Source organism: Phaethon aethereus, assembly GCF_964289735.1.
Source record: "Phaethon aethereus genome assembly, chromosome: 2".
NCBI lineage: Eukaryota > Metazoa > Chordata > Aves > Phaethontiformes > Phaethontidae > Phaethon > Phaethon aethereus.
In genome coordinates this window covers 60,321,529-60,347,402 of record NC_138582.1, presented here as the reverse complement: position 1 = coordinate 60,347,402, position 25,874 = coordinate 60,321,529, and the positions used below count along the sequence as shown (strand labels likewise).

Sequence of the window (25,874 nt, the reverse complement as noted above, 5' to 3'; positions counted from 1 at the left end):
CCAGTACCTTTGTCAGGGAGGGGAAAAAAAAAGAGCAGGTTTGCAACATCATGATTCCCAACAACGTCTAGCAAATCTTTGACTGGTACGAACGGTAATTTCTTCAGGAATACCTGAATCTGCTGGAGAGAAGTCAAGATCGTTTCCTGCTGAAACAGCTGAAAGGTTCTGCAAGATAGCAGTATCATTCGTGGCGTTAGCTGCAAAGCACAAAACACAACGAAAGAGACTGAATATGTGAAATACCATGACATGGGTGGCCAGGCTGAGGTACTGGCGTGGCGTACAGGCCACTGTGACGGCTCTCCAGGAGACTACCGACTCTCCTCTGGAAAACACAGGGAGATGACCCTGACATCAGACCGTGGCTCTACACTTTCTCAAAGCAGATGGTTTATTCTGGCCAGAAGAGCTAGGTTTTGAAACCAACAACAATAAAACTACCTGAAATTTAGTAGGAGATGTAAGAGCATGAACTACCCAAGAACAGAGGTGCCCATCACCACCGCCAGGTACAGGGGTGCGCCCATTCTCACAAAACCCCCTGCCTGAATAAAGAGGACCCTAGCCCAACTAGCCCTAGTCATACAGATTTGTTTATACACACTTACAGTCGTTATCTTAGACCACAAAAAAGAACATTCTAAATCTTGGTAAAATATAAAAGAAAGGAAGATTGTTTTGGAGGACTGTGCTGCCAAGAACACAATAATGTCACCACCAGCCCCCACACATTTGTTATTGCGTTCAGCACAAGTGCCGGATGAACATCTGCACCGTAAAAATTCAGCCCATTAGCTCCTTCAGCTTGTTAGCATATTTTAATACTGTGATCACAGCTTTCTATTTCTATCAAGGTGCTACTAGGTGCCAGACTCAGTATTCACATAGTGCGTCATTATTATCTCTACACCCCCCAGGTCCTTAATCTGTCTTACTTTTATGAAGCGATTACACAGCAATACTGAAACAGAAGGGAAGAAGAAGGAGAAATCTGAGAAGGAAAGAGGACACTACCAGCATAGCAAGACTGCTGGAAAGACAAGCAGAGCTGTGATCTTACCATGTACGGTTGGACTAACGCTGTGTGACATACATCTCTCTCTAGCCTCTTGGACTGTATTGTTAAGCTAGAGAAAAGTCATCTATCACATACAAAACGCAATTAATTTAACAACTCACTCCCCTGATCTGTTTTCCTTTGGCTCCTAACAGGGGCTCAGTATAAACAGTTGGTCAATTGCCTCATTTATGGTCTAAGGAGAATGTGAAAAAATATTTTAAACTTGATTTTAACCCTAAACCTGTAATTACAAGAGTGGATATTTTTAAACAAAGAAAGAAATCCCAGTGTGTGTTTTCACAGGAGCTGAGGTACAGATCCTTCTGCGTTGCTGATATTTTTCTTAATGCTAACCCGCCTGTATTCACTCCTTACATTTGCATACAACAGGCATGTAAATAAAGCAAAAATGAGTGCAAGCCTGCTGGAATATACACACACGTACTTCCACAGTATCTGATGTGACTGCTACATAGTCACATGTGACAACTGCGTTTTCTACATGCAGTAGGCTTTGTGTATGCATTTGTTTTTTTAAACATCCAAGCAAAATTTAAGCCTACTTTCATCACAAGATGGACATGGTTCACTATGAAATATAAAGCTGCTACACAGTCCACAAATCCTGACCAAAAAACCTCAGCACCGCTCAGAAAAAACAGTACGCTTAAAGAAATTAAGAACATCTGTCTCACAAAATAAGTGAAATGACCCAGGCAAATAGTCTTTCAGGTTGACATGAATTCAGCACTTTCAAGCTTGCATCCTACACACAAAATGCCTTAACATGAGAAGTATGTGCTGAATATAGAAGAAACCAACGTGCCCACAAATCTACTGGCTAGCAAAGGGTTGATGGATCTTGTCTCATTCATACACTTATGAAATAAGACACTTTATCGCAGTTCCTGCACTTTCTAAATGCCAAATTCTCTCAGAAGGACAGAAATCACATGCTCTTCACGCAGAGCAGTGCGGCATTCCTCCAAGGAACCAGGTTTACTGGGAAAAGCACAAGTGTTTATCTAATTTGCTTATACTCTTTTCACTTAGCACCTGCAGCTGGCCAGTGCCAGATTCAACACTGGGCTAGCTGGGCCTTTGATCTGACGCAGGACAGTTGTTCCTGTGAACTCATTTAACCAGCTAACACTACTCCAATAAAGCCCCATGTCTTAAGCCAAACTGGACTTTGTTACTGAAATGTTGTACCACATTCTACTAGCATGGGTTCACTCCAAATGAACCCAAGCCCATGGACAGTCACGAGAGACCCCTTCTGATGCTTCATTCTTCCGTTTCATTTTTCTGTAACTAGAAGTGACAAATGATGAGATCTTCAGAATGGGGGAGAAGGGGGAAAGTAACGATTAGCTCTTAATTCCCAAACTCTCCTGTATTCAGGGAAATGTCTTTAAGAACTAAGGCATTTAATAACATTACCATTTCATGAAAACTTTAAATCAGTCAAGGATAAACCACCACTGAATGGAGCCACTCGTACTGCCAGCACAAGAGTTTGCACAGTTGAGCTGAGAACGGAACCAAAGACATGACGCCGGCCAAAACAAAGTGGAAGTTTCTCAGAGTCCATCAGAACCAGACCAGATCTCCAACCCAGCTCCTGTGTGGCTCCGCAAACATTTGCACAGGCAGAAGCGAGGGAGCAACCACAAGGGGCAACACTGGCTCACGCCGGTTTCAAACACTTGCAAAACAGTGGAGAAAATAGGGGTTCTCAGACTTTCCTGTCTGAGAAAAATAGCTGCACACTAATGGCCAAAGCAACATGCTTTGGTTAAATGCTACATGATATGGAAAAACATCATTTCATACATAAGACAGACCACAGAGATCACTGAAAAGCATGGATTTCTTTGAGCATGAACATGATGCTATACGTCAAGCTACACAGAAACTTCAGACAGAAAATTTTCAGGGTGCCTTTATTTATACCAGAACATACAAGTAAACTCCCAACTGACCTTCATCTCAGCTGTTACTTTAAAACAGAAGGAGAACATGAGCCTGCCTAAGAAAAACTAAGGTGGTTCATCTCATCAGGGAGATGAAGAGTTTCTGGAGACAAAGGGTCAGATATGCATTTGCAGAATGAAAAGCAATCAAACATCACAGTCTACGGCATTCCTAGAGACGGAAGGTTATCTGGTCTGACTCTATGTCCCTTTTTTGTGAGGGTTTTGTTTAATTATTTTTTATTTTTAAAAAAGCTGCCCCAAACCACGTTCTCTGAAACACTTCAAACCGTATGAAAATAGAAGTGATCTTCACAGTAGCCGAAGCAGCTGAACAGATTCCAGTGCTGTGCAGAAGAAATAGTTTGTGGCTGCTCCTCTAGGCCTATATTAGCCAAGGGCAAACACAGCACAAATGCAATGCTCCTAATGAGCATTTACCAGCGATATCCAATGCGAATTGAATGAATGGCAGGGAGAGCAGTGGCTTTAAAATTCATACAGGAGGATTTCAGAACTGCATCAAAAACGCACAGTTTTGATGTTCTCTCTCAAAAAAGAGATTTAACCAGGCAGCTCCTAGTGCACTGTCAAGTGTAACCCCTGCAAATGAAAATATAAGAGGAAGGACAGCAATGAACAGTACTTACTAATGTGGACTGAAAATCAACAGAAGTTGCTCAGTTCCACTCTATATGATTTCTGATGTCGTGTTTGAGCACCTACTAGTTTTACGTGAAATTATGTCTGAAAATAATTATCTCACAGTTTATTCTCTTCCTCTCTCCGGGGGAAGAATTGTGCCTGTGGTATGATACCGTGCTGTGGTTTTGTACTTTAGCTTTAGGCCTGCATTGATGAAACATTTTTGCTACCATGCACTTCTGGTGGAGAAAACAGTTCGAAAAAGGGTGCCCTCAGAGTCTGTGGGAGGCCACTTCCCTGCCTCATAGTGGTCCACAAGGAGCTCCTGCCTCTTGCAGAGCCAAGCATACGTGTAAGAGAGAAAGTCACATCATGCCTGGCACTACTGCTCTGAGATTTCCAGCCTGAAGTTTAGGCACTCTCTCGGATACATAAAAATCAGTCTTTAAATGACTTTTTTTACTGCACTGTACATTTTGAGCATCTAAAATTCTCTTTTGCATCTGTAAGAAATCAGTAGGTAAAGGCAACAGGAGAAAGTAAAAGCATTACTAGGCATAATCATAGTGAACTGTAACGTATAGTACTAGATGAAGTTTCTTAAAAGCTAAGAGGAATTGAAGGAGGGGTGAATGAAATGTGTATGAAGAACAACCACAAACAGTTCTAACAAATGTTGTTTCTAGATCCTGATTAAAGGTGATACAACTGACTGACTTACATACTTTGCGAATGAACAATATAGCATTTCAGAGCTATTGAAATTCCCACATTTTCATCTGCAGGGCACTGTGAGCTTTTATTTCTTTTCTCATTAACTGTAAAAATATGATTAATGTTCACCTGGAAGGTTTATGAAATGGAAATTCCTTACCAGGAGCCGAGTTCAGCCCTGTTTGTAAGCACATGCAAATACCTGATGTTGTACCAGCATATTTCATAGCTGTTATTGGCCACATGCATGCGTGTCTGGCTTGTCCGAGTTGCTAATACTGTAAGGCTTCGGATGAAGAATAGGTAAACTCTAGCAGTACTGAATTCCACTGCAGTTTTATTACAGAATTCATTGGACCAGCATTCTACTTTATGTACTAAACACCAGGAAATACAGTATTTTTAAAAAGACATACAAAATACTAAAGGAAAACACAAAATTCACCTTAATTTTTTGCACTTTTTTTCCAAATTTTCAAGCTCATATTAATTGCTGACATTCCATGACATGCTTCAAAAATATGCAAAGATTAAATGATTTCAAAACAAAGCACAGAACCTGCTTATAGCACTTTAAGAAATGAGACTGCACTATAAGCTGACAAGCAACTGGATTTTCTAAATAAAAATATCTGTCTACTATTTAGTTATATATACACAGAACTAAAATCCAGAATGCTACAGCTTATTCTGTAACACAAAACCCAGAGAACCACTTGCTTTTTAAATAAGTTAGCATATGTATCAAATTAAGTTTTTGTTGTAACTCCACCAGTCAAAAAATATTTATCGCTCCGTCTACATCAGAAATTTTTATTTCCTTACCATTGATTGTGCTTAGTGACAAAGGACGAGTAACAGCATGAGAGATCACTGAATAGTGCAAGATCTGCCCTAGGCTACAGGTCTCACCTGGTTAGGACAGCTTCTCCTTCCCAAGCTGTGGGCAGCCTCAGGTAACCTCACCTGCACAGCTGGGGACATAGGGAGCCCCAGGCAGGGAGAGGAGATGAATCCTTCTGAACAAGTGGGCCAAATGAAGAAAAAGTAAGCAAGTAAATAAGCATTTTCAAGCGTATACTGTGACTAAACCAACCAATAAATACACGCGACCGCGCAGTTTTATGCATGTGCTTTATGGCCACATGATGGCTCTCCCAATCCACCCCCTCCCGACATCTACACTCCTGGCTACATCACCCCGCAGTCCCTGGGCAGACGCAGCTGAAATCAATAGCATCGTAACACCATCCCTCTCCTTAAAACCTCCTAACAGCCAAATTTCAGCCGAGATCAGTATTGACCGGCTCCCAGCACCAGCAGGGCCTCTCCTCCCGCCCAGCGGGGCAGGATCAGTCCGGATCGCTATCTGATTAGAGGGGAGCACGTCCTGACTTTCCCCAGTCACTTAAGCCGGCGTCTCACTGCTTGTCCTTAGAGACCACAGCTCCACTCAGGCAGAGAGCGTCTAGACAGTATTCATGATCCATCTGTCTGGCACAGCCAGGCTGATGACAAACTCTATTAGACCCGAAACAATTTTTTTTTTTTTTCCGCTCTTCCCTCCTCCCATCTCCCTTTTCCTCCGAGAAGCAGTAATCTGACACTGAAAATTACTATCATTGTTGCAATGCTCAAAATAGCAGTGCCAGACTTTCATTAACATCAACGCTAGACTGCTAAATATTTAAAGAAATGGATAAATTTCACCTGAAGTGGGACAGCCCGGCACACATGAAAGCAGAAGCACAATCAAAATGTAAATCTAAGCGGTTGTTTTTATCTGCACAAATTTGGTGTCACAGTCAGAGGGGGATGCCAAAGGTCTCTTTAAACAAAATATTTTCCTTTGATTGAGCTTTTTGTTTTTAAAACAGATTCATTCTCCAACCCCCTGCAGATTCCTACAAGGCTCAGAGCTGACAGAAGTAGGTGGGGGTGGTGAAAGAGTGAGCTATATATTTGATTTGTTTGGGGTTTTTTTACCTTGCAGAGGAAATGAACTCCTACAGCAAACTCCTCTATGGCAAAACAGCCATAACACATCACCTCCATCAACGCTGACAACTTGAAATTTGATGTAGACATAATTTTCACATGACAAGAAAGATTTGTTCTCCCTTATTTTATTCTTCTTCAAATTCTCATTCCTGTCAATATTTGTGTTTCATATGCCCACGAACACATACAGATCACAGCAGAGATAACTACCTGTACTGTTTTCCACCAAACAACTAAAGAACTAAAATCTCCATCATTTGCAACCTTTCTCAACTACACGGGACTTAGATACTGCAGTCTGCAAACAGACAACAAACTACGCTTCCCATTTCAAAATCTAATTTACTTTTAGCAGGACAAGGCAGGCTGATCATTTGTTGCAAAACAAAGGGAAACGCTCGAACAAATGAACTGTGTCCTGCTAGAAGCAGGCACATTGTTTCAATTCCTTGGAGTCCAAATTTTGCAGGTCACATGGAGTGGGAAGCTGCCGCCAAGGCTAGGTCTGCAACATTTAAAATTCTATTCTTCATCTCATTTTTTATATCATGGCTTTGTGCCGTTAAATACACCCTCGACCTCCAAGTAGTGTTAAAAGAACAGTCATCTCCATTATCTCAATCAATAAGTCTTCATAGTTTATGAAAATAAAAACATAAGTGGACCTACCGAAAGCTGAGTCGGGCTGCTTTGTACAAGGCTACCTGTAGGGAAACGTGCAGGAACCTCGGAGTGTCCTCACCGAGATGGGAGAGGTACATTTTAACATGCATCACCAAGCCTGTGTTAAAAATCATAATCTAAACCAAGGAAGCTGTTATCTTAACATATTTGGCTTAAATGCCTTGGCATGTATTTTGACCAACTAGCACCTGCACGATTGCAAATGGTGGTGTCTAAAATCAAGACTCCAACACGCACTAGCTAATACACCTCATAGCTGGTATAGATTTTCCCCGGCTGCCCTCCAACTTCTCTGTGCTATACAGACTATATTGCCCATGTAGCAACATATGGAAACTCTGCCTACAAGTCAGCAGAGGAAAATTAATAAAATCAAAGGGCTGCAGAAATACACATTTTGTTTAACTTTGCACATGTGAGATGTCTTATTGAATTCAGTAGCAACTTCACACTGGAGCCAGACAATAATAGCAAGGAGAGAGGAAGACTAACTCTGGGGCATTTAAACTGCTCTAACAATACGAGATAGCGTCTGCTATAATCATGAGAACCTGGGAGCAGGTGACCCACAAAAAAATATCTTTCTATACCTCTGCTCAAGCAACTTAACTAAACTAAGCAATAAGCTCCAACGAGACATTCTGGATTTGGCTGCTGGCAAGAACACAAATGAGAAATGCTTCAGTAGCCAGGAAATATGGGCTACCGCTAACATGGCACGTACTGCTTAAATAAACTGAAGCAGAACTTCCATATGAAAATTTATTTATTTAGACATAATTTGGGGGCGGTGTATGTATTACTGTGAAATGAGATGAATATTGTTTCCACCATGGGAGGACAGAAGATTTGAATGCAGTAAGAGAAAGGGATTCTTTGAAGAAACAGCAGTGGGGAAGGCATACCACAGTAGTGCCAAGATGCTTTAGGCAAAAACAAGAGCAGTCCCAGGGGGAAACAGGACACCCTGCTCGGACGTAGACCAGCATACACTTACACGTGGCTCCTTTCAGCAGTTTCCTGCACGTTCAAGAACTGTGCACAAGCAAGAAGATGCAAGAACAGAGGTGATGTGTAACATCGACCAGAAAGAAAATCCTGCTTTAAAATTCCTCAAGTGATATTTTTTTTAAGATTCATTTTCTTCTTATAGAGCTGTATTACCTTCTTGTCACTGATTAGAGGCCGATGAATATATGTACTCCTGTGTTGGAAGGGTGCCTCGTCAACTGGGACATTCCAAGCACATATATTCTGGTGTATTCTGGTAGGGATCCCCATTAAAATCATTGAGCAAAAGCATGTACAAGTTCCTTAATTCAACATGTCATCTAAGGCCTGGGAACCTCACTTCAACAAGTATTCTAGAAGCATTTTTTCCAGGCTGGAATAAGCCAATACAACCAACTGCCACATTCATAATAATGTTCTTATTACCAAGTGGCACTGATTTCTACCATGTAACAGCCTGTTTAATAGCCAGAACATGATAAATATCACTAATCCTCATTTGTTTTAAATACTGTTTATGGTTGTATTATTTTTCCGTCTGGCTTCGATCTTTTTTCTCTTTGTTTCACCATTAGGACCCTGTTTCACTGGGTTTTGGTTTTTTTATTTAAAACAGAAGTCCCTTTATTTGCCAGCACTGACAACATGGTCCCTACTGCTATGAAAAAGTACAATCACTATCAATATCCCCAAACACAACAAATAATGAACCACTCTCTCTGCCCCAAGATACGTAAAAAGTTAAACACTTCTGAATGCTCCTAGCACTAAATCAAATCTTGCCTCTACAAACTCCTCATTTGCAATGTTGTTGCAAAACCTGCAAATGCAGCTCTTGAAGGACTTAGTAAGACTGTTTACCTAATTATTCCTCTTCACCCAGCACTAGGGAGGCCTGAAGTAGCACGACTATTGGACACCATATTTTAGGAGTCAGAGAAAACGAACAAATATAGCAGATTTAAGGAAACAATTCATGTGAAGGAACTTGTTGTTTCTTGGATTATTTTTAAACCCTCCTAGAGGGTAACTGAAAGATGGGTGGTAAGAGTCCTCATGTCTTTAAAAGGCTGATTTGAGAAGTAATCAATTTTTCTCCATGTCCACTGAAAACATAAATGCTATCACTTTGACCTGCACAGCTTTCCAGAAACAGGACCGCAAAACACTCCAACCAAAGTTCCTGTGCAAGGAGTAGGAAACCTGCTGCTGAAGGTTTTTTGCAGACACATTTTGTTATGTTTGGTCCAGATAAACTTCACACCGCTGGAGGCGAGGAGGATGACCTGGCAGTTCACCGGCACCACTCCCTTTCAGGCATGCCTGGCTTCATGTTCTTGACCTACTGCAATGCCAGAAGGGAGGGATGTGGCTTAGGGGGAGACCAGGAAATCTGTAGATCCTGGATCAAGCAAGTAACAATTTCTACATTTTGAGAAAAAAGGCCAGCGTGCAATGCCAACATGCTGCTGTGATTACTGCACGATGGCCACAGGGACAGAGAGGTACTGAAAAACTACCCATGCCCCGGCTACCAGGCCTCAAGCTGAAGAAGCTTTTGGAGTTCCACCTAGGATCTCCACCTAGGAACTCATAGGGTGCCACCATCGCACTGCAGCCACACAGGGTCACCATCTGCGGTGCCCCAAGTGCTGCTTGTCTCTGAAGTCCTTCCTTCCATTTGCTACCACAGTGGTTTTCATAGCTCCTTTCAGGCAAACAGTTGTGCTGGCTTGGTTTAAGAGAAGAGCTGTACAGTATCCTGGTCAAAAAAATTTGACTGAATTGTGGTTTAAAAATAAATCATTGCAGAACATTGAAACCAAAATCTAAGTTTGATTTCAGTGTACATCACTGAGGGCAATGCACTAAGAGAGCAATTCTGGTGATAAACTCTGGCACTCTGTGTGAGATATTTAGGCACCAAAGAATAGCAACTAAAGTTATTTTAAATATATACCTACAAAGCCCAGTGAACTACCAAATGATACTGATCTCAGCACTTATAAAATATATTTGATTAATAGGAATGATGACTGGAAAGATTACAGCTGTCTTAATAGTCTTAACAGCATATAAAGACTGTCACACAGACAAATCATAAAATATTTTTTAGAACGTTGGAAAGCAAATTATTTCATCATTTATATATTACGCTTTCTTTCGCAGAAGGTACATATGATCCATATGATTATAACATCAATATCTGCAGCACAAATCCCTTTGCATAACTACAACATTCCAGGTTTAGAAACCTAGAGAAAGTGTGTTACAAATCATTGCTGGTTCAGGGAAAAACAGTATTTACTTCCTCTGTCTCCCTCCCTCGCCCCCCGATAAGGTACTGCAGACCAAGTTTCTGAACAGACTGATTTCTGAGGTAAACAGACATATTTGACATACATACATACCCGGATGCACACAAAGAGCCAGTACTTACAGCTAAAGATGCCTGGAGGTGGATGCTCTGTTACAAGCAGGCAGTTCTCTTCATCACTGTTATCCCCACAGTCATTCTGTTGGTTACAAATCAATGAACCAAGATACAAGCATTTACCACTGGCGCAGGTGAATTTGCACTCTGAAAGGCAAAAAAAGAAACCAAACCAAAAATTTGTGAGGAAATTGGTGCTTACCTTCTTCAACGCTAGAATGACTGATATTAAAGGCAATCTTTTTCAAGTAGATGCTATCATGGTGGATCATTGGCACTTTACCCCCAAAATAAATAATACTGTATTTGTAAGCATCGCATATATAAATATATACGTGACACATTCCAGATCACCAGAATCAATCCACTAGTAAACCAGAGCTGCCATTTGGGGAAATTCAACTACTTCTTAAAAAACAGACAATATTTTTCTGTAGTTCATGTTGATTACAATTCACTTTGGGCAAAGACCGTGTTCTCATACATGTTTGTGTGGCATCTTGCATATTTGGGGCAAGACAGCACTATGAATAAAAACAATTGTCCCACATTAAAAAAAACTCTTGCACAATGTAAGCCAGCATCAACTGTAAGACAACAGTATAGTTTGCAACCAGGAACAATCCTGTCCAGACACAGACAATTATTCCTTAACTACCTACCCAAAGCCAATTTGCCAGTCTTCCAACTAATTACAATCAAGCACTCAGTCTGCACATTGAACTCCCACATGCCAGTTTGCTTTACAAAGTCGGTAAACTTCTAAAACCTCTATAAAGTGTCTGAATGCTATACACAGGCATGCTGTATTTTTTACAGTTGGTTCATTACGAAGAAATGAACAGTTTCCCCTAAATATGGTTCCATCATGAGAACAATTCCTGTAAAGACCAAGTGTTTAAACAAAAACTTTGTTACCTCAAGTTCCTCCTTCTCTCCCTTTCTCCAGAAAAGGATGCAGGCTGGCTAACTAATCCTGTGTTAAGATACCTCACTAGACTGGTATCTAGCTCTTTTAAAAAAGTGACGTCAAGGAAGAACTCCTTACCTTGTCTCCCACTCAAATTTTACACCAACAGGACGCTACCTCCATCCTTGCCCTGTTGTTTACTGGTAAAGATTCAGTAAGTGCTAACCAGTGGTAGCTTTTAATGGGAATTATAGGCCAGCGCCTTGTCATCTTGGATGTTCTTTAATTTTCAGAGCCCAGTCAGACAGGGCTTCAGTCTGACTGATTTGTCTTGTGTCTGAAGCTGTAATACCTCAGTATTTAAATAAAGCGTTACGTACTAAGGATTTCTACTATGGTTGATAATTAAAATTCCTTTGCCCTTCTACTAAACAGATCATTTAAATGTCACTTCCAGAAACAAAGCCTTATAGTAAGTATTTGAGATGTAATTAAGAAATGTTCACAAAAATATACATGTAATTATAAAAAGCTTTCTCACTAGGCTTGTTCCAAAGTTAAATACACTACTCATATAGAACAGAAGACATGTTATTTTTAGACAAATTATGATTTAATGATTTCACTTCCAGCATGTTGACAAATTCTGGCGACTGTCATTCACAAGCAGAGGCAAAGCAGATGGAATTAGAAACACTCACAAGCAGTTTATTAAAGTAGTGCCATTCCCTGAACCCTGGGCTTCCCTAAGGCTGCAGTTTGGGTTGGCTGATTCTGCTTAAGAGATCTTATGATCTCTGCTCCTCCCCAGCAAAGAGGTGGCATTTGTTCATCTTCAACAGTATCAACAAGAGACTTTTCTTTAATCTTAGCAGCACTCGGACATACTCTGAACTAGGGCAACAGGACCTCTAATTCTAAAAAGCCCCTAAAACAGTTACTGAGGTGTGATACTTACCCACACTTATCTGATGTGTAACGTAAGCACGGTAATAGTGAAGGAGAGCAAAAATAAACTGGGAAAGGGAACGAAATAATTTTTCTTAGCCAATTTGCTTTGTAGGTAAAAGTGATTTGTGGACTTCACTCTGAACACTTTTCATCAGGAGTATTAGTGACATTTTGGTATACATACCAGTAAGAATCTGCTGCTGCAAAAATATATGCATCTACATGTGTAACATATAAAATGCTACTTAGGAATATAAATAAAAGCCATAAAATACTACGCAAAAACCCCATGCATTTCCTGTGGAAATAATCTCTTTCTATTTCACTGGGTCAAACTGCACTTAAAAAACAGTATTTGCCTAAATAAGGTCTTCAAGATTTAAGCTGTTTCAGTCCAACCCTGTAGTACTTGAACTATTCAAATTGTACAATAAAATACCGTACAAACAAAATATTTTTCCCTGTTCCTTTGTCACCCTGTCCTCCTCTGCTACAACAAAGAATTCAAGAGGCATTTATGGGCTTAGTTTTTCTGTTCTGAGTATAGAGTATAAAAAAATTCATAACCAGAGTAAACCTTTGAAACCCAAGGAACTAAGACGGTCATTAACAATTACTTTTGGAAAGGAGACTTAAAAGATCAGTCTCAACATTAACAATCTGATAATTACAACACTTTAGACCTCATTTCTGCAACTTCATGAAGTAAGAAACTGGAACAAGAAAAGAACAAAGCTGCCTTGGAAGATTAGAAAAGCTAGCTTGAAAGGATGCAAACTTTCCAGGTATCTGAAATGAGGAATATAACACAGGGTAAAATTAGAGTGGTAAAGGACATACCACTTCTATTTGAAGGACAAATATCAAACACCATATTGCTTAGAGTTCGAACATTTGGCATGTTACTTTAGCCACAGTATTTAATTCTTTCCTGTGTCTTTGTCTTGAGTTCTAATGTAAAGCTTTCCACACTTCCCCATGGCTGATATAAAGTGCTCAAGCAAGATGTCAACTCTAAAAGCAATTAAAGCTAAGAACTTTGGGTTTCTATTTGCCACCAGATTATACAGTCTTCAGACAAAAGACCAAATGAAGTCTTCAATTTTTAGTAGCTCTGTTCAAGTCTTAAAGATCTGGTTTTTACCTAACATTACCGTAAGAGGACTAACCAGAGGAAAGAATTTGTGCTTTAAGGGTGGGGTTTTTGTCCTAGATAATGGACCACATTGAAATTTGAATTAAAAAAACAGATTCAATCAACTTTTCATGCAAAATTTTATGGCTACCTCCTCCTTCCCTCAGATACATAAACATGGCCATTGTCAAGGTGAATAAAGTCATCAGGTCTCCCATCCCACATTGACTGGAAGGTTGTTCACAATACCACAGGAATTCTGTGTTGATTTTAAAATGGCCGATGTTGCCAAAATATTCTTGCCTTGTGATCTCCCACCAAATCTATCTGCCAAAAAAGCAGTCATCCGGTACTGAGCTTGGCTGGGATGGAGTGAACTTTCTTCATAACAGCCCCTATGGTGCTGTGTTTTAGATTTGTGACCACAAGAGTGTTGATAACACACCAGTATTTTGGCTATCCAGATTCTATCCAGCATCCAGGTTTTCTTTTTTTCTCACTCTGATACTCCAGGCAGTAGGCAGGAGGTGGGCAAGAGGCTGGGAGGGGACATGGCCAGTACAGCTAACCACAACTAACGAAAGGGATCCTCCATGCCATATAGCATCATGCTCAGCAATAAAAAACAGGAGGTTTGTCTTCCTTTTGCTTAGAGACTGGCTGGGTGTGTGGGAGGTGGTGAGTGACGGCATTTGCTTGACTTTTTTCCCCTCTTTACTTCACTTATTCAACTGCCTTCTTGCTGTTACTCTTCCTATTCTCTCCCCTTCCTGTGGGACAGGAAGATGCAGTGCACAAGTGGCTGTGCGGGTGCTTAGCTGCGAGCCAAGATCAACCCACAACACATGCATGTACCAAACTAATTTCTAAATCTAACAAAATTTTATATCAAATGGAGGACACAAAAGTGCAGAACTTAGCTTGCATAATCATGTTCTCTTGAAGTCTGAAGGAAATACTCAAAGGAAAAATGTATGAATGGGACAAATTAATTAAACATATTATTCAATGAAAACACAGATATTTCTGAACACGGAACATACTTACACAGAATCACACAGAATCATTAAGGTTGGAAGGGACCTTCAAGATCATCAAGTCCAACCATTAACCCAACACCATCATGCCCACCAAACCATGTCGCAAAGCGCCACGTCCACACATTTTTTGAACACTTCCAGAGATGGTGACTCCACCACCTCCCTGGGCAGCCTGTTCCAATGCCTGACCACTCTCCCAGTGAAGAAATTTTTCCTAATATCTAATCTAAACCTCCCATGGCGCAACTTGAGGCCATTTCCTCTTGTCCTATCGCTAGTTACTTGGGAGAAGAGACCAACACCCACCTCACCACAACCCCCTTTCAGATAGTTGTAGAGAGCAATAGGGTCTCCCCTCAGCCTCCTCTTCTCAGACTGAACAACCCCAGTTCCCTCAGACGCTCCTCATAAGACTTGTGCTCCAGACCCCTCACCAGTTTCTTTGCCCTTCTCTGGACACGCTCCAGCACCTCAGCATCCTTCTTGTAGTGAGGGGCCCAAAACTGAACACAGTATTCGAGGTGCAGCATCACCAGTGCCGAGTACAGGGGCACGATCACTTCCCTACTCCTGCTGGCCACACTATTTCTGATACAGGCCAGGATGCTGTCGGCCACCTTGGCCACCTGGGCACACTGATGGCTCATGTTCAGCTGGCTGTCAACCAGCACCTCCAGGTCCTTTTCTGCTGGGCAGCTCTCCAGCCACTCCTCCCCAAGCCTGTGGTGTTGCATGGGGTTATTGTAACCCAAGTGCAGGACCCAGCACTTGGCCTTATTAAACCTCATACAGTTGACCTCTGCCCATCCATCCAGCCTGTCCAGATCTCTCTGTAGAGTCCTCCTACCCTCCAGCAGATCAACACTCCCACCTGACTTGGATCATCTACAAAGTTACTGAGGGAGCACTCGATCCCCTCATCCAGGTCATCAATAAAGATATTGAACAAATAGCATCAGGTATTTGCAACTTGCAAACGAAAATTCAGTACCTTAAAGTAGTTTGCATAGTAAATACATTTAAACAGTGTGTGCTTTTACTAAATTCAGAAGAGAACCCTTCCTCATAAAGCAAGGTGGATCAAAGTCAGGTTGATGGAGATAGACAAAAGCAAGTATTAGAGTATGGTCAAACGGAAAGTTCGTAAATAAACCTGCAGAGGTCTGTACCAAAATACTAGGAGTGACCTCAAAACACTCTTGACAGGGAAATCCAGACCAGTCCAGACTAGACCTATGTGCCTAATGACACACCAGAGAGCCCTTTTCAGTACTAAGTCTTGTACTTGGCTTGTCTAGACAAGAAGAGGGGGAAAAGCTCCTGTTCTGAAAACAACCCAGCACAATCCTTCTTTCATGAATAATGTTTCAAAGCTAGGCAGTTTTCATTTTCAGGTGAAACATCAGTAGGCTGGTCATCAAGGCTCTGACTAGAGCTAAATCTGAAGCAAGATGACAGCTACTGGAGGTTGAAAAAAACCCAGCCTTTCTTATAATTATGTCTTACTATGTTTGTAATTATGTCTGCAGCATAATTTTAAAATTTATCTTGCCGATATACAGATTCTTCCACATAAAGTTTTAATAAACATACTTCAGTAGACTAAGTTGAAAAAAACAAATACTAAGAATGCTACTATGAATGGTCCCTATTTTTATAAACTGTGTGCAAGTAATATAAATAAGTATATTGCTCACATGTTCAAGGTAGATGCTTGTATGTATAAACTCTGTACATAAAAATACCAATTAATAATATGACTGCATTTCAAACCATTAATTGAAGGTTACATTTCAACTGCAAGAGCAAAAGATCGATTTGCCTCATGATACAAAAAACTCCTCTGATCAGAGGTTTTTTTATTGTGAAATGCAAGATCTCCTGTACTGGGTAGGCTTATTTTACACTTTCTGTGCCTACCCAACAAGATAATTTTATCCTTGCATTCAACTTAATTCTTTTAGACTTCATTTACACTTGACTTCATCCATATGAACAGCATTCCCATTGTTTTGTCATCCCACTTACTGTAGGGCATTTTTAATTATAGCTAAGTGCTGTTTGTTTTTGTAATGCAAGTCCAACCACAGGCCAAGGAAAAAAAAAGCGACAAAGTGTCATATTGAAAAAATATGGTAGTTTAGGCCACTGTTACGATGCATGTCACAGCTACTTATTTAACGGGTCTGAGATGATTATCTGACCCAGGGGCAGAATTATATTCCATCCATTCAAATAAAAAAACCCCAACTATATACACAGCCAACGATCTCAAATTGTTGTGGCTAAACTGTAACGCAATTCAAACACACAAAATGAAATCCTAAATAATGTCTGGGACTTAAGCGTAGTGTAAAGGCATTCTCCCAAAATCCAGTGACCTGGTAGCAGCCCTGGCAGTACAGCCAGCAGAGGGTGATCAAATACTCTGCTGGCGTCATGTAAATAGAATGCAAAAATCTCTTTGCCTCTGGGTGGATCTAGATCTCCAGAATAAAGGTCTAATTTCTAATTTCTTACATAAAGACTCCATTTTAAGTGTGTCATCATACTTCTTCATACTCCTGTTCATATTGCAACACGTAACACCCTGAAAAAAAATATGTTTGAAGGGCATCATCACCTGTTAGAAGGGTAATAAGAGACAGAGTAGTAAATTGGGGAGGGTGGGAGGAAGCACACTTCGGTAGAGATTAAAGACATAGAAACCACAAATACCTGAGTCAGTACAATAAAACCCTGTTCAACCTCTGATAAACATCTGTCTGTGTATCATTTTTAATATTGTAGATTGTAGGTTTATAATGGGAAGTAAATCATACATAGGAGGCAGTGTACACAAGGAACATGTTTATTTGGGAAAAAGCTTGGTTAATAAGGAAGATGGCAGGCTGCCACGCGATCTAATAAACCTCCATTGGTGCAGGGAAGGGAGGGATAAATAGGTCTTTACAAAACAAAACAAAACAAAAAACACTTCATAAAAACGCCAAGCAGAATACCAGCAAAAAAATGAAAGCGGATCAGCTTATGCGGAGTAAGAAGCAGAGCTGTAAGCCACAGTCAAAGGCCTGTCCTCGCTGCCCACGGCCTCACACCGGGCAGGGGAGTCTGTTCTGAGAGCCATGCAACACGGAGACTGAGAGACCTCCCGTGCCCAGGGGAGACCACAGCTGTAAAACCAGGCTGACTGAAAGAAAATCATTCCTGGTTCAAAACCAGTCTCGTTTGCTGAGCTGCTACCCTCCTGCAGTCCCCCACGCTCGCTTGCTTATCCAGCAATTATCTTCCCATCTTCTTCAGGCAAAGCCTGAAGCTACGCCCTTTAACTAGTTACTATTTATGCCAGTAGTTGAAGGAAGCAAACACAATATTCTGACGTACAGGTAATGAAATCCACTGTTCAGTTCACCAGGTCAGGGCATTAGGACACTTCACTAAGCTTACCTTAACTAATAGCCTGAACGAAATTACATGAGATGCCGTGGGGACAACTGAAAGACCTCCTTTATTTTGAGATCTGTCAATTGGGTTGTTTTTTTGTCTGTGATCCTTCATCCCCGTATTTCATCCTCTGTTTGCGGTGTGAAAAGAAACAGAAAGGCCTCTTCCTGAAGTCCACTGGGGCATTACGAGAAGAGTTTTCATTAACACTGGAAACTTTTTCGCATCTATGCTAAATTCAAGAGACCGGCTGTCACTCAGCCATCATCCTGCCCACACAGTGAGCCTCCACAGCCTCGCAGCGGGGACCAGCAGCTCCCCCGAGCAGGTCTCTTCAAGAACGAGGAGACCACAGTTCCCATCACAGCACCGATCTCAAATGGACAAGGCTCTCCAAGGTGACCTCAAAGACCATCAGGCTCACCCAAATAGTCAGTTTTGCCACCAGAGGGAAAAGCAAATAAAGGAAAGGTTCTTTTATTGCCACCTTCATGGATGATCTTTTCTGGTTTATTTCTCATTTACCCTTCCGTAAGACAGCAAGGCAGTATCAGAGTACAGGTTTGTATATGCTGCCCTTCTACCCACTAGCTTTTCCAGACTTGGCAACGATCTGCCTATGTATGTCCGCACAGCACTGAAACGCCGAAGCTTCGCAACAGACCTCGAGAGTTGTGTCCCCTGCTCCACGCTCGGGCAAAGCCCCCTTTGCATCTGCACCAAAGCAGCCCGACACCTTCTCCAGCCACAAAGCTTCTGCCGAAACGCGCCCCAGCCCTGCGCTCCCCTGCCTGGGGACTTGCGTTGTTGTGCCAACAACTCAACCGAGCCACGCTCTTGACTTTGATCCATGAGGTGCTTGGGTCGGAGCCCACAGAAAGAGCGACTCAGAACGCCACAGCAGACAGGCGCAGCTGCCCAGGTGGCGAACACGAACACCTTCGCTCCAGCTCCCGAGAAGGAACGACCTACAAGGGACGGGTTTCCATGAGCCACGAGAAGGCCTCGTGTTTCTCCCAGTTCAATGCAGTGGCAAAGCGGGGTCCGCTATGGCACGCCAGGCCCACCCGCGGGCCCATGTCCTGGCTCCTGGCTGGGGCGAGTGGGACCAGCCCTGGCTGCCAGGCCCTGCCCTGACAGACCCCAGGGGAGCCCCCACCACCCCCGGACATTTCTGTATGTACTAGCAGAGTTTTCCTAATCAAGTATGGGGAAGGCACATTGGTGACTCAGCTAATGACGCTCTCATTTTCAGTTGTGAAATTACATGAGGAGACGATTAAAAATACATTAAATATGTACCTTATAATTTTCGTCAAGCACGATGTCATTATCATGGGCAAGTGCAGATGAGAAGTAAAGGGTATGTGCAAATGAGATTTTCTTAACGTCTAGTTCTAGTTCTCAATCATAATTCAAAGAATTCCTGAATTATGGTAAATATTTTAAAATTATCTTAGTTGGTTTTCATCATAAGAAATCTTTAATAATCACAAGCAGTGTCACTTACTGGGTTTGTAGAGTGCTGCATACATAGAGGAATATAAAATTAGAAAATCACGTTACTGTAGCAGCTTCTTGTTCTTTCTTTGGAATATTGTTTGCATAGCAAATAGCTCAAGACTAGGCCATTTTATCAGGTAATGTCACAATATTTGAATCCAGAGAAATATAGACCAAACCGTGTCGCTTCACAGATGCATTGCCAAGTTTTGATTACTGTCCTAAAAATGGGCCCAGATGAGGACACAATAGTTACTTCAACACCCAAGGACTATCTGGAGGTTGGGGGAAATGGGGTGATTGGTGGGAAAAAGTGCTGTCTTTATGTTCTCTGTTATTAAATTAGGTCAGATTACTAAAGACTGTGACCCCTATAAGGCAGGAACTGTTTTCAGTTAGCTCTCCTAGGAGGTACCGAAATACAGAATAAATAGCATTCCCTTCTGCAATTGTGCAATGTTACTGAAGCAAATAGTGGTCTGAGAATATACCCAAGAACTTGACTTTCCACACAAGTAATGTACAATGCAGGCAAGAGTACACCATGTTTCAGGTGGCTGTTCAGAAGACGTCAACCTAATACTGATGAGAGTACTCTTTTACACATCTTCCTATGCACACTGTGCAGAAAATGCAAGAGAAACGAATGTATTTACTATGTGTTAAGATGCAGGACAGTTACAGAGCTTCCGCTGTAACGTGAATTCTAGATTTTAGTACGAGAGTTCTCCTTTCATTTCCCAATGACATCTGAATGGTGCAATGCACACTAATGTGAATAATGACAAGGTTTTTATCATCTGTAACATGTTCTCCAATCCATATCTGCAGAGATTTGCATGTTTCTGTAGTAAATACCTTGTCACTGTTAGTTTTTGTACTTTGAAAGCGATTTCCCCTTAAGTCCAGTTATCTAGAAAGTGTCTAACAGGTCACTGTGCCCCAGTGTTCACTTAACAAAAATTATAAGCAAAATAATACATAGAGTACAGCCAAATAGATCACTCTCAATGGCTTCTGTCGTACAACATAGATTTTTTTTACAAACTAGTACTGTCTTGTATCAATTGCTATTTAATTCTGCAGTCCTTATTCAGCTCTATCTAAAAAATGAGTCACGCATTTTATTCACTATAGTACCTTTCCCAGAAGGCTGGGGTTTTATGGCTAAACCTTTTAAAAAATAAACAAAATAATGTTTTTCCTATTAGAAAATTCCTCTTCTCTAGCCCTTGCCTTCTTCTCCAGCCAATTCCCATGAATGCTCCCTCCCAAATATGTACTCCATTGCAAATGTATACAGACTCCTACCTACATGCACTTCCATATAGCAGAGCTGGTAGTCATTCAGCTTGCCTAACATTTTCCCCTATAAATGTCTTGGAGAATCCTTGCCATGTTCCCTGCATGCAGCAGGTCTGTGATGCTGAGTGGGAAGAACACCCTTGGGCTACAGAATTGCCCCTTCTTTGTCTCAGGAAATTCTCTTCCGCTTTTACAGAAATAAAAACTGTTTTTAAAAAAAACCCAAAAAACGTTATCTTTCCATTGCCTGCATCAGGAGAGTGTCTGGCAATGCTCCAAAATAACTAAAAGGCACAGGCACAGTGAGGCTCCAGTGATACCAATACCAGAGCAACAGCCCAAACCATACTTGGGACAGCAGGGGAAGAGGCAAATTAACTGCGGTGGGGAAAGGGAGTGAGCTCTGCTCCCCCACACTTTCACACAAGGTTTCTGTTTCACTTCCAGGTATCTGTGCTGCCAAGTTACTACTACCATCAGATGCTCCTCTTTTGTCCACGAGTGCTCCCAACGTTCAGTGCACAGGACAGACAGGCAACGGGGAAGAAATGTGGACACACAGCAAAGAGTAAAGTCAGTATTTTATAAAATCATGGAATCATTAAGGTTGGAAAAGACCTCTAAGATCATCAAGTCCAACCGTCAACCCAACACCACCATGAGAGCACCTCATTTAGCAACCTAAGCAGCATAGTTTCAATAAAGATTCTTTCACTCTACAGTTCTGCAATTATGTTTAAACATCAATGTATTTAATTATATAGCAGATATTTAACCAAGATTATTTCATAATTTCCCCAGCCAAAGTGTTTACAAAGTAGACAATGCAGAAAAAAACAGTACAGGCATCCCAGAGAAATCTCTACCATATAAATATTTCTGCTGTTGAGACTCTATCACTTAAAAAGTAGCAGTGCTTTTAGGACAGGAAATTTCTGGTTGTGAACATGAACACACAATTAACACAACGCTGGATGGCCCTGAGTCTATCCGTGCACCATGCAGTATCTTGAGAAACTTTACGGCACAGAAAACCAAAGCAAACAGCTTTCCTTCCTCAAACCACATTCAACTCTGCAGATACACGGTGTGTTTAGGTGACAGAGTACCTAATAAAAAGGCACAAGCCTGACATGATGCAAAACTGGTACATGAGCAGAGCCTCTAGTTCAGAAGCTCAGGCCATGACAGAACCAATATAAACAGGCTGGAGTGCTGTGCCCCCATAACCCAATGCTTTGGGCTGGCACTGCTGCTCAACAGGGGGGCACAGCCTTCCTCTGCCATCGGCTGCGGTTCCCATCCACATGCGGCCACTTCTCTGGAAGGAGAGAGAGAAACTGAGGTTTTCAGTCCATTTGAATGGGGTGGTCCCCTCAACCCGAGCACCACCCCACTGACAAAGAAGAGGGGTGGTGAGGAGGGAAGACACTGGAGCAGGGCGCTGAGGGAGGAAGGATGGTGCCGGGGAGCCCAGGTGTGACGGTAAGGGCTTGTCTTCACAGCTGACATCTGCACATCTGGCTTGGGCGCAGCCAGACAGCTTAGCATCCTGCTGGTACAGCTGGCTTTGAGAAGAGGTTAACCATCCTTGCCCTTTCCTAAAAACAGTTTTGCAAAAGGAGCACAGTCTGGTTCACACCGGAGGCCTGGTGCCTGCTGTACCAGCACACCTGAGGGAATGCCAGCCTGCCACGCATGCGTACACATGTGCCCTGGGCTTGGGAGACCGCTGATGGATGAAGATGACTTTACTGACAAAATATGCATTGCGTTTAAGGGCCAAGCAGTATTTGATCTCCAAACCACACCTCAAAATCCTGACACATTACCTCAAGCCTATGGCTCTTCTGGACATTATTTCTGTATGTGGTTAATATCTTAATATGCTGGACTGGAAACTACCGTGGTTGACATGCAGATCAGCCGTGCCAGCCTTGAGACAGCAACGTCTGTCAGAGCGAAAGGGTAGGTCGTTGACAGCGATAACCATTTCAGCCATCTAATTTTAATCTGCCACTGCATATCCATCAAAAGCCCTACAGAATTTTTTGGGTGGGGAGAAGAGATGGGCTAGGACAAATCTCCGGTTACAGCTCAAGTTATCAGTGTATCAATGACAAGTTAAAGCATGTTAAAAATTATACAAGTGATGCACCACACATGTAGAACCATGCGAGCCAGAGCATCAGTAGCTCAAGAGCAGCTAACTGTGTTTTAACTGTGGGCGAGGTAGTTTGTCATATTGTACCAGCTCATTATTACTAATGTGTCCAGAGACAGTGATAATTTGCTGTGTTTTTATAAGCCAACATAATTAAACCGAGGTCAGTTTTGTAGCATTGGTCTCTCCTCAGAAGACTTCAAATAGGGAGCTCATAGTAAAGAGAATAAGCCAGCTAATACAGCACGCTGATAATTTTCAAGCAAAAACAAAGGAACAAAATATTTGTTAGAACTTCCTTGAGTTCCATCACATCCCTCTAATTTAGGGTCCTTCATCTTAAAAAATCATGTTAAGACACTAAGAAACACCATCTAAACAGATTCATTTTCCTTGTTGTTAGGAAATATTTCTTTACAACGTAAGATGTGTTACTATCGAATGTTACACTAACATACAAAAAATACTTCTCCAGCGAGGGGACCATTCCAAAATCCAGGCTGCAGATTAAAAACATTTTATGATTTGCAGGCACTGGATTCAGATAGATGAATATGAAAAGAATGATCAGACATCCTCAGAAAAGAAAAAGGAAGTTCAACAGCTACCAAGATAAGGTAAAGAGCAATCTAGCACACAAGTATTTGGGGATCAAATTCAAAGGTGTGTGAAGTTCTACAATAATGTAACATAGGGCTCCCTGTTTTTCTTCTTGGCCTAATTAAGCTCTCAGCTATTTACTGATATATGAAGAAGGCTACAATTAAATGAACACTGTGAAATGTTAGCACATTTTAGTAAGCTTGTGCACCAAACCTGCTGTTTGTGAGGTCTGCGCTGAGATGCGGTTTCCGATGTGCAAACACCGCCTGTTCTTTGGAATGTTAAACAAAAAGCGTTCACCCAAAGTACTTCAGCAATGGCTTGCACAAGGGCTTTGTACTTTCTGTTACAGTGGATTAGGAACAAACTAGCTAGAGAATTAGTAACAGCGGGGAACTAATATTGAAAAATGTCTTTTTACACTTCATGCAAGTGTAATTTGGCAGCAAATTATTTAATGTGCTCTACTACCTAAAAGACAGAAGACAGAAGTAACGATGGCGGGACTATACACCCTGATAAAAGGTCATTTGAAAGGGTAGGAAGCCCCTTTCATAATAGATCAGGGTTATATGAAATGCAAGAAAGACATACATGTAAGGGCTTTTGAGAAGGTTACTTATTTTAAACAAAAAACGTACCCTCTGATACTTACTGGTACACAGTATGCGGTCGTTAAGAGGCTTCAAAATGGGATTAACCAGTTAAAAAAGATGAGCATATTTATTTAAATATATACAGATATGCATGTATAACAGCAAGAACTTGCAGTCTTCAGAAAATATGCAGTTGCTAAATGGTTGCTTAAATGGTAGAATACTTGAGAGAAAAGAATACAGCTTTGGTTTAAACACATCTTCTAGATTTCCAAACATGACCTCACACACTCAGTTTTATTTTTGTCAAAGCTTAAGATACGAAATGAAAAAAACTTATTCTACAAGCACACCTTAAGAATACCGTTAATAAAAGAAAAATTATATTATCTTGTGACTAAATCATCAACATTCATGCGACTGATATGATAGAGCAAAGTATCTGCTTACTCCTCTTGAAAGGCAAAGCTGTGGTAGAGCTGCTATTGTCAGACTAGATGGATGAAGTTTTGTTCTGTTCCTCAAGATTATTTCTCAGGACACTAAATCATCAGTTTTTTATTTCCGTGGTGATTTCTAAGGAATAGAGCTGTAGGATGCTGTTCTTTGCAACACTTAAATTACTAAGTTAGGGCAAACATTTAAAAATGCCGGGTATTAGAGAGACACTCACAAAGGAATAACTAACTGAAGAATTAAATCTATTTTTAATTTCCAAACAGCAGATTAGGGTCCTTTAGAAAATCACCACCCTGCAGCATTTTAGAAGTGTAATTACATCAGACAACACTTGCGTAAAAAAAAAAAAAATTCTATTTGGTGACACCAAAGATGGGAGGAATTCACATACTTAGACTGTCTACAAAACCAGCATTAAAATTATAAACATCAAAGAAATGGGCAATGGCTATGGCAGACTAGGCGCCTTTCTAATAATACATTGATGTTCAGTGGATCTGTCTCATCTGCGACATTTTGGGGGCTAATCACACATATTTTAATGATAACTCTGCTTCACTGAATTCAACGCCTAAATATGTCTTTTAAGTATCTTGTTCACTCTTTTCTTTGCCACTAAAGGTGATCTATATAGACTAATATTGTGGATAGATATGCGTGTGTATGTGTGTGTGTGTATATATATGAAGATCTAAAAGGAACATTAACGAAAGAGGAATCTTTTGCCCCTTCTTCTTTTTTAAAACATTAAGTATTCCATTCTCTCCCTCTTATCCCTTGGAGAGGAAGAGTAAAGAAATATTACAGGTATCTACATGGTGAAAACTAAGTGGTTGAAATGAGAGAGGACTACGCCTTAAATCGCTTTAAAACGCTCTAAATCAGATCTTCAACTTTAGTGGGGTTTCATGTATTTATTTCACTTAAAGCTTATTTATATCAAATGTCTAGCAATCAGCAGCCTACATCTTGCCTTTTGCATAAAGATTTCAGCAAGTGTCTTCCAAATATTTTTCTCTCTCAAGCCATGTATCAACAGCAAAACCAGGAAAGCATAACCTGATTAATAATAGAATCATACCAGTGTTCACTTCTTTTAAAATAATTTGTTTGCTACATATAGGCAAATACCTCACAAAGAAATAAAATCAAAGAACAAAAAAATCCAATCTTTCCATATTCTTTCCTTACAAAGTTCACCTTTGATTCACACTATTATATACAGAGATTACATAC

At 41.1% G+C, this 25,874-nt stretch overlaps 1 protein-coding gene across 3 annotated transcripts in view; it reads right to left on the bottom strand.

Moving 5' to 3' along the window:
• LDLRAD4 (low density lipoprotein receptor class A domain containing 4) overlaps positions 1-25,874 on the bottom strand; it is a gene marked incomplete at both ends in the record, with an annotated part of 180,600 nt that overhangs the window by 133,798 nt on the left and 20,928 nt on the right. For 2 of the 3 annotated variants that reach the window (XM_082015105.1, XM_082015106.1), the window contains one exon: positions 10,535-10,675. The exons of the other annotated variant lie outside the window; for it this stretch is intronic. In XM_082015105.1, the coding sequence (XP_081871231.1) occupies positions 10,535-10,675 (141 nt within the window). The remainder of the gene's footprint in view (positions 1-10,534; positions 10,676-25,874) is intronic. 3 annotated transcript variants of the gene reach the window in all.